This window comes from Palaemon carinicauda, chromosome 30 (assembly GCF_036898095.1).
Source record: "Palaemon carinicauda isolate YSFRI2023 chromosome 30, ASM3689809v2, whole genome shotgun sequence".
Classification (NCBI taxonomy): Eukaryota; Metazoa; Arthropoda; class Malacostraca; order Decapoda; family Palaemonidae; genus Palaemon; species Palaemon carinicauda.
Genome location: NC_090754.1, coordinates 89,885,420 through 89,898,617, shown reverse-complemented (window position 1 = coordinate 89,898,617; position 13,198 = coordinate 89,885,420). Strand labels below are relative to the sequence as shown.

Here is a 13,198-nt window from a genome sequence, read left to right as displayed (position 1 = left end):
GGGGTTATCAGGGAATGAAGTTGGGGGTAACGAGACTAAACCAGACATGGGGGATGGATCTATTGCGGCATGGCCGAGAGGAGGGACTGGGGGAATTGGGGGGGCATGTGAGGGGATTTCCTGAGTGGGAGGTTTTGGCGAGAGAGGCAGGGGAGGTCGACAAATAGGGGGTTTATTTGGGGGGTTCATGGGGGAAGGGGGGGTTGAGCTGTTGATATGTAAGTGGGACTGCGCGCGCTTCACTCAGCTAGTGTCAGTTGCTGCCTTGTCGTCTTCTGGATAGGACTTGATTGTTCAACCTCATCGGTAAATATCGTGTCTTAATCAGTTTGTGGTGAAAAGTAAGACATGGGGGTTTGGTTTGCCTCTGGAAGTGAAGGCAACACTTGGTGGGAACGGACATTCACGTGTGCTTTAGCTGAATGTTGTCATGATTCGTGAAAGAACTTGGATGATTGTGATGAAAGCATTTCATGAGGACTGTTGTGAGAATGGAATATCTCTTGTCGGACATATATATATTATTCTTGTCATGATGTCATTTATGTGATGCTATATGGCCATCTCAAGGCGGGTGATAATTTGCCCGAAGCGGGTTGTCCAAAAACACCCCATACGAGACATCTCTAAAATCTCTCAAAATTCTATATAGACAAACGCCCATTTGATTTTGATTGAAAGCGGTTTTACCGAAAACGCTTTGGGTAATGTTTTCTGTCAACCTAAGGCAGAAATGGTTAAACAATTATTTGGAGCATTCAAGTAAGTCTGCTCCTCCCTTAGCTAATCTTATAATTTTATCTTATTATCGAAGACTTTAAAATGTCCGAGTGAAAAGAAATGACAGAAAGTAGAACAGCCCCAAGATTTCCCTATTTTTCGGATTAGATATTTGTTTAACAATACGGTGAGAGTATTTCCTATAAGTTTTCTGTACCCAGAAGCTGATTTATTCTCTTTTTTGTAATTATTTTGTAGTCTTATTTCTTAGGACTTGTATAAAAAAAAAAATCTTGAAGTTGGTATTGTTATATTAGTAATGTTTTGCCGATGGAGAAATTAACTTTTGAATGAGCTTTACTCGTAATATGAGACCATATTTGCAGGGTAGAATTTAGATTTTCTTTCAAAGTCCATTCTACAAGTCAAGTTGATCTACAGCGAGAAGTGTCTTCCTAGGTTATGAGAGAACAATTTAAACGAAAGAGTTACTACATATAACATCTGAATGTTTTTAAAGGTAGATTATTCAATTGCCATTTATATTATTTTATTAGATCATGTTGAAAATTGCCTTTCATCTGGGAAAATAGCACAAACAATTTAAGAAGTAGATACACGTTTAGTTAGCCGGAAGAAATAAATCAAAATAGCCGACCAACCTGAAGATGAGAGAGAGAGAGAGAGAGAGAGAGAGAGAGAGAGAGAGAGAGAGAGAGAGAGAGAGAGAGAGAGGGGGGGGGGGAACGCACAGCAGTGGAAAGTTACCATAGGAAGGTGGGCGGGGCAATGTGCGTGATCGTGTACGGCTCTCATGTAGACTACGTGCGTGAACCGACACGGCCAGTTTGTGATGTGCGTGTTTTCCCTCTATATAAGCCTAAAGTTCGTGTGTTTCACCTTGTGCGTGCGTGTGTATATGTAAATGTGTCTGGTGTTCATTCAACACAGTTTTTTTTTTATTTATTTATTTATTTGTAGCAGATGTTGAGGCCTTCTTCATTAATTTTAGTGGAAAATTTTCAGGTGAAAATCAGACTCGTACCACTTACCACACCTCAACGGAGCACTACTGATGGAAAATTTCATTTATCAAAACCTACCAGCGTGTTTTAAACCGCAACTTAACATCGTTTTTAACGAATTCTTTTTAACAATGAAATTATCACCACTTTTCATAATGGAGTATTTTCAATGATTTTCGTAGTCATTTTCATCGTACTTCGTGTGAAAGCTTAATCAGTTTTTCTGTCTTCAGCTTTTCCCATTTCTATATGGGGTCAGCCTTCTCCTCATCAGCGTTGAACCCAAAATAGTACCACAAGTACCCATGTTATGAGTCATAGGTTGACGAAGTAGCAAGTTAAGATAGGTCAGTAAATTCAAGAATGCCTTATGCATTCCTTCTATTAATAGTCTGTCTACATATTTATATGTTTCATGTTAATTCAATTTTTGGAAAGTACTTTATTGGCTGCAAGTTAAATGAAGTTTATAATGGAATTGAATATGATTTCACCCCACTAAAGTCACCAACGTCGTAGTTTCTATCTTGCTCCTTTCATCATCTCTCGCCTACTTTAAAGGTTGTTTTCCTGGTCCTATTACGCAGGGACCTACAAGTCAGTTTATTATATACATTCTGCATATGACACTATAACTGATGTTTATTGTTGAATCCACATTTTCGAAACACTTGAAGGAAAAGATCGACTTCAGTTTCTTCACGAACGAAATAATTCTCATTTTCAATTCGCGAATTTGAATTGTTTTCTTACCAGCTCATTGAATATTTACGTATTATTATTATTATTATTATTATTATTATTATTATTATTATTATTATTATTTAGGCTACTTCCCTAGGTCGAAAAGCGGGATAGCAGGATGCTATAAGCCTAAAGGCTCCAACAAGAAAAAATAGCCCCGTGAAGAAAGGAAATAATGAAGTAAAGTAAATAATTTTCATTTTCAATTCGCGAACTTGAATTGTTTTCTTACCAGCTCATTGAATATTTACGTATGGTCCGTATTATCTGTTAGTATATTATTATTATTATTATTATTATTATTATTATTATTATTATTATTATTATTATTATTATTATTAGTTAGGCTACAACCCTATGTCGAAAAGGATAGCAGGATGCTATAAGCCCAAGGGCTCCAACAGGGAAAATAGCCCCGTGAAGAAAGGAAATAATGAAGGAAATAAAGTACAAGAGAAGTTAAGAACTTTAAGTAAAGTATTTTAAGAACAATAACAACATTGATATAAATCTTTCATATATGAACTATATAAACTTGAAAAAAAAAAAAAAAAACAAGAGGAAGAGAAGTAAGATAGAATATGGTGCCTCAGTGTACCTTCAAGCAAGAAAACTCGATTCCAAATCATATGCTTTCCAATTTCCTGAATCCACTAAATGATCATCGGGTGAACAGAAAGTTTGTATAGTCTTACGTTAATCTGCGTATTAATAATGCAGAGATAATAATCCTTCCTGGAGAAATGTGTCGTGTAATATTTCTGCATTTATTGATAGTGATCAGAGGAAAATTGACTTTTATGCAATCTACTGTAGTCCAAAAATTGTTCATGCGTCTAGAGATTTGCCGATATCTTAAGCCGTTCTTCGTAAATATAGAGTCTCTCTGGGAGGTTTCTCCATGATACAACAGGTTTTATAACATCTGAATTTCTGTTTACCACAAACTTTTATAGAAGGGTTTATATTTATCCTATATTTTCTATATGTTTATTTTATATTGCATTAGTTCTCTGTAAAAACTTATTTTCTTATCCTATATTTTCTATATATTTACTCTATATCCTATTACAGGCCCAGCTCTGTCAGAGTCAAGCTTAACTCACTGAGGTGGTGAATCTATTTCGTTTTAATAACAATGACAACAACAACAACAATAATAATAATAATAATAATAATAATAATAATAATAATAATAATAATAATAATAATAATGTGTTCATTGCTGAATTAAGCTATGCAACGATTTAGTTTATTTTTTGCCATCTTGGGATCTCTGTCCTTCGAGTTGAGTGTAGTTTTAATAAGTGGAGTAGAAGTTCTGGTGTTATTTTCGTTATAAGAAAGTTTTGTTTTATGTGAGTTATCAGATTTTTTATTAAAAGGTGGTCCATCTATCCGGATACATTGTGCACATTTTAACCTCTAAAAAACGGTAGCTTCATCTTAGCAGAATTAAAATACTTAGGAATAGCGATAATAGATAATTAATTTCTATAATTTGCAATGTTAATATGTTGCCAAATCATCATTCTTCTTCACTCAAGGGGTTACTGCACTTTGGATCCTACTCTCTGGTTACGGTTCATTTTCCCTTTGCCTACACATACACCGAATAGTCTGGCATATTCTTTACAGATTCTCCTGTCCTCATACACCTGACTACACTGAGATTACCAAACAATTCTTTGTCAAAAAAGGGGTTAACTACTCTAATGTAATTGTTCAGTCGCCACTTTTCTCTTGGCAAGGGTAGAAGAGACTCTTTAGCTATGGTAAGCAGCTCTTCTAGGAGAAGGACACTCCAAAATCAAACCATTGTTCTCTAGTCTTGGGTAATGACATAGCCTCTATACTATGGTCTTTCACTGCCTTGGGTTAGAGTTCTCTTGCTTGAGGGTACACTCGAGCACACTATTCTGTCTCATTTCTCTTCCTCTTGTTTTGTTAAAGTTTGTATAGTTTATATAGGAAATATTTATTTTAATGTAGTTACTCTTAGAATATTTTATTTTCATTTTTTCCTTTCCTCACTGGGCTATTTTCCCTGTTGGAGCCCTTGGGCGTATAGCATCTTGCTTTTCCAATTAGGGTTATAGCGTAGCTTATAATAATGATAATAATAATAATAACAATATGCTAATATAAAGACCATGGCAAGGAAAATGTAGATTTTATATAGATAAAATTGTGACTAAACCACACTTTTATTATTCTTTCTAATACTTAACATTTCACACTATTCCTTAACAGGCTTTGCGAGCTAAGTGGCCTCATTCTTCTGTCATCCATCTTCCCTGTCAGCTGAAAAAAAACATGTTTTGTGTCCAGGTTATTGATATATATATATATATATATATATATATATATATATATATATATATATATATATATATATATATATATATGTAGGACACTAATTATAGATCTCAATTAGTCCTTGGGGTGAGAGATTTATTGCTTCGTTAATTTTTGTAATTCCAATTTTTCCTTGTATCGTATTATGATTTTCTAGTGTTTCATCATTTATGTAAATCTGGCGTTGGCCTTAGTCATTTCACTGATTGTGTTAAAAATGGCAATTTGACCTTCAGGTCGTCATAAGGACAAAGGTTGATTAAACTCTACGGAGTTTTCACACCACGTTTCACCAACAAGTTCACTGGGTTCGATCTTCCCAATGAATAAGAATATCGATGTTTGTTGAATAAATGAAAGATAAATAAATTCTTGATAGTATCATTTTGACATATTATATTTTCATGCGTATAAGTGTTTTTCATATTGTAACTGATTTATATTTGAGCCTTATCACAAAATTGTATTTTAACAAATCGTATTGACACGAGAATAGTTACAGATGGTTGAAATTATTGGAGCCAAGACATATGTGTATTGTAGGTTCTAGAGCTTTCAAATATGCGGCTCAAAGACTATACAATAAGCCCCCCATAGATATCTGAAAGACTGAAGATATTATTATTATTATTATTATTATTATTATTATTATTATTATTATTATTATTATTATTATTATTATTATTATTATTATTATTATTACTTGCTAAGCTATAACCCTAGTTGGAAAAGCAGGATTCTATTAGACCAAGGGCCCCAACAGGGAAAATAGAGGCTTTAAGAGGAAACTGGAGATTTTCTTGTTCTCTGAGGGCTTTGATAATATGGATTTGACAATAAACGAGCAATATGTGGCTTCAAATCCCGAATGTCTTGGAATGTATATGTATAAAAATAAATTACGAAAGTTCCTGTAGAGAGTAGGGTTCCCCCTGCAGTATAGAAACACAGAAAAAAAAAAAACACTCTTAAAGATAACTTATCAGTCATAAGAAAAATTTAGGTCAGTGATTGACAATCGCCATTTCTTATCACTTTCCGTGAGTGGTGTAACATTCTTTCTTTCTTTCTTTCGTGACCAGCAAAATGAGATATTGCAACATTTGAAGTAAGAGACTTGTGGACATAGATACCGTTCCTTGACGACACAGTTAACAAACGGGAACCTCCCAGGGGGAAAAAACAGAAATAAGGAACACATATACTGACAAGAACATTTGTAACGTACTTTTGATTTCTCTCTCTCTCTCTCTCTCTCTCTCTCTCTCTCTCTCTCTCTCTCTCTCTCTCTCTCTCTCTCTCTCTCTCTCTCTCTCTTTGTCTCATTTCTGTTTTTAAAAGTCGAGATTTATTTGATATACATATAACAATATAATAAACAATATGAAACAAATATCTTTTCTACCGTCATCCCTACATTAAGGTGTCGTTTGCCTGATCAATCAAACACGTTCGAACGTAATTCCATTTACAGTCTTATACTAAATGCAAATAGGGTGTTTTATGTGCTGTGCATAAACCCAGCTTTTGTATCCTGTATTGACAGTTTTGTTTTGTTTCTTTGCAGGGTCTAGCGTGTATTACCCCCTTTGCAAACCAGCCGACTACTTACTTCAGAAATGTCTTGCGGAATGGTTCAGACTGATAACTATTTCTCATCAAGGTAAGAATGTAGTTATTGTTATTGTGAAATAAGCCACTGACCATGTGAGACACAACCTTTGTGTATATTAGTTTTCAAATGATAACAGTTTTCTTCTTAATATTATTTGAATGTATGGAAAATTGTATCTTGCCCCGCATACAGTAGCCCTGTAATATCCTTATTTTTTCTCGTATTCTCTTTTGAAAGAATGCAATCAAAATAACATTATCTAGGATTCTTCTCCCCAATGGGATATTTTCCCCTGTTGGAGCCCTTGGGTTTATAGCATCCTGCTTTTCCAACTAGGGTTGTAACTTATCTAGTAATAATAATAACAATAATGATAATAATAATAATAATAGTATACATGTTTATTCACATAATAGCACTCATGTTCATTCAAGTTCCTACATATATATAAATTATTTATCTATCTATCTATCTATCTATTATTATTATTGAATTATCAGGTCTACAACCCTAGTTGGAAAAAGCAGGCTTCTATAAGCCCAATGGCTCAAACAGGGGAAAAACATAGCCCAGTGAGGAAAGGAAATAGATAAACTATGAGAGAAGTAATATATAAGCTGTAAGTTTCTAAAAAAAAAAACTTCTACTTTCTTCTATACATCTAAAACTAAGAGATCTAATTCTTCGTTGCTTTCCCCTTCCCTCAGCAGCTGGGTGTCCAGAAGCGAGAGCAACGAGAGCTTATCACGACTTGACCTGGTGAACCAGCAATACCCCGGTGCCCACGTAGCCGAGCCAATGATGACCTTGGAAGACATTCGGTCTCAATTTAACTCTTGTTACACGTAAGTAGACGTCACTGAACCACACGCCATGTGGTCGCACTCACTTTTTCTCAATTTACTCCTTTTTTGCTCAATTTACAAGCTTTCCTTTTATTTCCTTTTCTACCTTTACTCCCCTTACTACTTTTACTCCCTTTGTTCTTCTTACTTCATTTACTCCCTTTCCTATTCTTTTATTACCTTTACTCCCTTTTCTCCCGTTACACCCCTTACTGCTTTTACACCCTTTATTCTTCTTACTTCATTTACTCCCTTTCCTTCTTTTATTACCTTTACTCCCTTTTTCTCAATTTACAAGCTTTCCTTTTATTTCCTTTTCTACCTTTACTCCTTTTCTCCCTTGACTCCCCTTACTACTTTCGCTCCCTTTGTTCTTCTTACTTCATTTACTCCCTTTCCTTCTTTTATTACCTTTACTCCCTTTTCTGCCCTTACTCCCTTTTTCTCAATTTACAAGCTTTCCTTTTATTTCCTTTTCTACCTTTACTCCTTTTCTCCCTTTACTCCCCTTACTACTTTTACTCTCTTCGTTCTTCTTCATTTACTCCCTTTCCTATTCTTTTATTACCTTTACTCCCCTTACTATTTTTACTCCCTTTATTCTTCTTACTTCATTTACTCCCTTTCCTTCTTTTATTACCTTTACTCCCCTTACTACTTTTACTCCCTTTATTCTTCTTACTTCATTTACTCCCTTTCCTATTCTTTTATTACCTTTACTCCCTTTACTCTTCTTACTTCATTTACTCCCTTTCCTTCTTTTATTACCTTTACTCCCCTTACTACTTTTACTCCCTTTATTCTTCTTACTTCATTTACTCCCTTTCCTATTCTTTTATTACCTTTACTCCCTTTACTCTTCTTACTTCATTTACTCCCTTTCCTTCTTTTATTACCTTTACTCCCCTTACTACTTTTACTCCCTTTATTCTTCTTACTTCATTTACTCCCTTTCCTATTCTTTTATTACCTTTACTCCCTTTACTCTTCTTACTTCATTTACTCCCTTTCCTTCTTTTATTACCTTTACTCCCCTTACTACTTTTACTCCCTTTATTCTTCTTACTTCATTTACTCCCTTTCCTATTCTTTTATTACCTTTACTCCCTTTACTCTTCTTACTTCATTTACTCCCTTTCCTTCTTTTATTACCTTTACTCCCCTTACTACTTTTACTCCCTTTATTCTTCTTACTTCATTTACTCCCTTTCCTATTCTTTTATTACCTTTACTCCCTTTACTCTTCTTACTTCATTTACTCCCTTTCCTTCTTTTATTACCTTTACTCCCCTTACTACTTTTACTCCCTTTATTCTTCTTACTTCATTTACTCCCTTTCCTATTCTTTTATTACCTTTACTCCCTTTACTCTTCTTACTTCATTTACTCCCTTTCCTTCTTTTATTACCTTTACCCCCTTTTCTCCTTTTACCCTGAATTATTCACAACGTAACTAGAAGAAGTTTGTAAGAATTTACATTTGGAAAATGCAGGATTTAACATTAATTGGGAATATGTGGGTCATACGAAAAGCCTGGTTACTTCAATGATAAACCGTAGAGTTATTTTCTTCAATTGTTGCTTTTTCCTCTTCTTTTCCTTATCCTATGAAATATAGTTTTGAGTTCATTTGCAACCGTTTGTTGTTTATGATTGGCTGAAATAATTTATCTTTTTATATCATTTAATGTTTCTAGTCTTTTTATAGTTTATATAGGACATATCTGTTTGGACGTTGTTACTGTTTTTAAAATGATTTATTGTTAATTTATTCTCATTTATTTACTTCCTTATTTCCTTTCCTCACTGGGCTATTTTTCCCTATTGGAGCCCTTGGGCTTATAGCATCTTGCTTTTCCAACTAGGGTTGTAACTTGGCTAATAATAATAATAATAATAATAATAATAATAATAATAATAATAATAATAATAATAATAATAATGATATTCTTGAACTTTGCAGTTGTGGCGTGAGTTGGAGTGATAACCACGTGTCCCTGGACTGCCGGGAGTGCGGAGGCTACTCCTTGGAGAGGCCCTGCCCCTTGTGTGACGGGAAATGCCACAGCCTGTGGAGAAGAGATATCTCAATGGTGAGTTTCGCACTTTTGAAAATATCATTCCAGTTGACGTCATTATTTACGTTACTTTAATACCATACCAGTTGACGTTATTACTTGTTTAAAGGGCTGTTTTCCTAGTCCTATATCGCAGGAGAACTGTACTCACTGCAGGACCTACACGTTAAATTTATCGTATACATTTTTAGGTATATTACATACACTTCATAACTGTTGTTTATTGTCAAATTCGCGAAACATTTAGAGAAGAAGAAAGTCTTCAGTTTCTTCTTGAACGAAATGTTTCTCATTTAGCAATTCTCGGAATTGAATTTTGTTACCAACAAAATTGATTCTTGTTATAATCATAGTTGCATCTGAATAAGTAAGCAAGGTTCTTATAATTTTAACATTTTTATCTCAATTATACCTATTATTAGACTTTCCTATTGTCTTTTGCAGCCCCGTTAAGACATTTCCTTTTCTTTTGCAGTCCCACAGCGTTGGCAAAGCACACTGGGAAGGCGAGTGTGGCTTGTCAAGCGACGAGAGACCAGGTGTGCCGGCCTTTCTAGCCGAGGACGTCCTAGTCCAAGGGCTGGAAGACTTGTCAACCTCATCATGAGCCGTCGGTTCCATAGGTGCTTCCCGAAGGAACGTGTGAGGGAATGACACCAAACAGGTCAGGTATAATGCGTACCCACTGTCAAATCTTCAAAACACCGGAAGTCAGGCCTTGGCGACCTGGTCGCCATGGGCGTTTTGCTTGGTTTTATCTTCGTCGGTGGGAGAGGATGAGCCAAGGCTTCCTTAAGACTATATTCTTGTGTAAGCCAGCTCCTGCTGCAGGACAGTAGCCTACTTCTACCGCAGGTCACCCCCTAAAGAGAGCCCGCCACAGAGGTGGCAGCCATTGTTGTTGTTGCCCGGAGACGGTGGAGTGGCGCCAAGCTCCAGTCTTTTATTGTTAAACAGGTGCAGTGATGCAAACCTACCAAAAGTACTCTTTAATTACCAAGTGACGCTAGAAAGCACGAAAGTGGAATTAAATCCTTCGCATGCAGGGCATATGGAGCATTTAATATTCCAAAATTGTGATATTATGTGATATTAGCCAGTACAAAACAAAAAGTACTATCGAATGGAAATATATAGGACATATGTTTTAAAAAAGAGAATGATTAATCCTGAGTTGGGTGTGGCTTGGATTATCCTGAGCTAGAAGAATGCAAGGCAAGTTATGTCCTGTTATTCTTTTTTCTTATTTCTCTTTTTTTTTCTCACAACGCTTGCTTAGTGCTATGTTCCAGTTTTGGGAGTCTGACAGTCCGAAGGTTGGACCACCAGTCTGTCGTACTACGGCCGAAGGGCGACTGTTGAAGGAAAATATTGTGATTTGACAGTCAGGATGCAACTTTTTAAGATCCTGCACCTGTTTATAAAAGAAATTTTCTCTCATGTTTATAGGCATCTATCCTGACCTGATGAGAAACAGGGTTCGTAGTCCATATGCTCATTGAAGACTTCGGTCTTTCGCTGATCTTAATATTCAGTTTGTGAATGTCAAACTTTTAATACTAAATAAATGTACGTGGAGCAATACCTTTTGCATATACAAAATGAGCTAAAGTCATTTTCCGTTATCTAATTTCCATTTGGATATCAATTTTGGATATAACTTTAGAGTAGAATTGCAATTTGGAGTGTACTATAACAGTAACGTAGAAAATGAATAGCTTGGTGGTTAATAGATCATACTTCCAAGCTGTTCTTGCTTTTAGAAAAATGCTTTTCGTATTAAATGTTTTGCCAATAGCTTTGGAAATACTGCTGGAATCAAGTCAGCACCTGTATACATAAACCTTCTTTCATATCTGCTGTGGGATTATATTTTCCAAAAGGATATTTCAGCAGTTGGCGAGAACATTCATGCAATAGGTTGAAGCTCTTATTGAACTATTCTGGAAGCTAAATGAAAATAAAGTGTACTAAACATTGTTTTTTTCATGAAACTGCGTGCAACGTCTTGTGTGTAAATTGTGCAGCATTGCGGTAAATTTCATGCCCAGGTAGGAAATAGTTTCAAATTGTAGGAATTTCACCTTTCTGAAGATTACTGTATATTTGTATGCAAAGGATTTTTTTTTTTCATGTAAATTACATTTTCATATTTTTTTTTTAGGTTATTTGACAATATTGTAATCTTATAGTTGTGAAGCTGGTATTTTCCAAAATTCTAATACGTTTGCCATCAATCGTGGGTGATCCAAAATGAGACCGACTTTTCAACCGAACAACTATTTTTTTGCATTTGCATTTTTTTTTTTTTTTTTAGTTTTGATTGAAAGATTCATAACATTATTGAAACAAAGTTTATGCGAAGACAAGGTTTAATTCGTAAGCTATCAATTACATTATACTATGTTGAATGAAAGATGAACGTTTAGACTGCTTTCCTATGTGCAAAAACAAAGATCGAACCAACACAATGTAAACAACCTGCCATTTTGCCCCGCCATACTCATGAGTGACCGAATGGTAGTAGGCCTAACTAACATGCCTTTATGAATGTAGAAATGTATCCAAAAATATGTATACTTTTCGTTGGTTTCCTGGCTGAGTTGTGTAGTTAAAAGGTGTATCCTAATGGATTAAACTCTGGCCTTTTAGTCCAGTATATGATCAAGGATCCTATCAGTATTATTGTGAATTTTTTTTTCTTTTTTGTAGTTTTACTGTAATCTCGTTTTTATTCTTCTTTGATTAACTTTTTGCTTGACCTTTGAGAAACAATAATTAATGGATAGTGAATTCAAAGAGTATAAAATACCATAGAACTTAGTGGAAAACAGATATCAAACGCAGATTATATCAGTTTTTAAAAGATTTCTTTAACGCTGTGTCTGCGAAATGATTTTGGGTATTTCCTATCTACTTTCATTATATTTCTTGGTGGACTTTGTTGTTTTCCCACTACTTCTGCCAGAAGATGTTGCACGAGTCCCGATTATGGAAATAATTTGGAGTTTCAAATATTCATTTTAATGAAGGATGATATTTCTGTCAATACATTTAAGGGCTAAAGTCACTCAGAATTGCACTGACTTGGACTTTTCAACTACTTGCTCATTGCACCATCCTGCTCTTCACTGTTTTTTTTTTTTTTGTGCATTCCCATTTATCTTTTTATCACTATTTCATCATAAGTAATGACACTTAATACTTATATAGTATATCCTCTTTTTGCTGAAGGAAAAAGCAGTGCATAATTAATTAATTAATGACATTTTAACTGTTAAGTAACTTGTTTCATTTTTTGACAATTTTATATTCGATTTAATCCACATTAAAGAAAGAAAGATTTATGATATAAAATTGATTGTCATTAGAATACCTATTGTACAGCCATGTCTCACCCTATCAGAATATTTTGCATTATCTCATTTTAAATTGTCTTGCCCATTTCATATAACATATAGTGTATATTTATTTTGTTTAATATTGTCTTGGTCATCTATTATACGGTTAATGCAGGCTGTGTTAAGAAGAATTTTTTTTGTAATAAAGTTATGAAATAATTTCGAGTTTATTTTCGTAACCTGTTTATTTTGTATCTAGGTTTCTCCTAGTTATCATTATCATAAATTGTTATGATTGTTACTCAAAGCCAAGGTGCAACCCTAATATGAAAAGCAAATTCTACAAGGACTTGGGTCCATGTAAGAAGAGCAGCCCATTATGGAAAGAAGCAAAAACCAAAGAATAAACTACGTCAAGAAAACTGGAAAATATAAATCATTTTTTAAAGAACTATGAAAAGAGACTTATGTC

At 34.6% G+C, this 13,198-nt stretch overlaps 1 protein-coding gene across 2 annotated transcripts; it reads left to right on the top strand.

Annotated features, from left to right (window-relative positions):
• Positions 1-197: 197 nt before the first annotated feature.
• Pino (Pinocchio) lies at positions 198-12,945 on the top strand. 2 transcript variants are annotated; one of them, XM_068354162.1, is made up of 5 exons: positions 198-306; positions 6,415-6,510; positions 7,173-7,307; positions 9,271-9,400; positions 9,861-12,945. In XM_068354162.1, the coding sequence occupies exons 2-5, from the start codon at positions 6,467-6,469 to the stop codon at positions 9,990-9,992; spliced, it is 441 nt and encodes a 146-aa protein (XP_068210263.1). In that variant the 5' UTR covers positions 198-306; positions 6,415-6,466; the 3' UTR covers positions 9,993-12,945. The 2 variants fall into 2 exon arrangements, with proteins under 2 accessions (XP_068210263.1, XP_068210262.1); XM_068354161.1 differs by having other exon boundaries at positions 7,170-7,307.
• The last annotated feature ends 253 nt before the right edge of the window (positions 12,946-13,198 follow it).

Excerpts from the sequence above, each read along its gene's own strand:
- Pino (XM_068354161.1), top strand. The coding sequence starts at position 6,467 with ATGTCTTGCGGAATGGTTCAGACTGATAACTATTTCTCATCAAG. Across the intron at positions 7,308-9,270 it reads CAATTTAACTCTTGTTACAC|TTGTGGCGTGAGTTGGAGTG; the intron begins GTAAGTAGACGT and ends TGAACTTTGCAG. Across the intron at positions 9,401-9,860 it reads GGAGAAGAGATATCTCAATG|TCCCACAGCGTTGGCAAAGC; the intron begins GTGAGTTTCGCA and ends TTTCTTTTGCAG.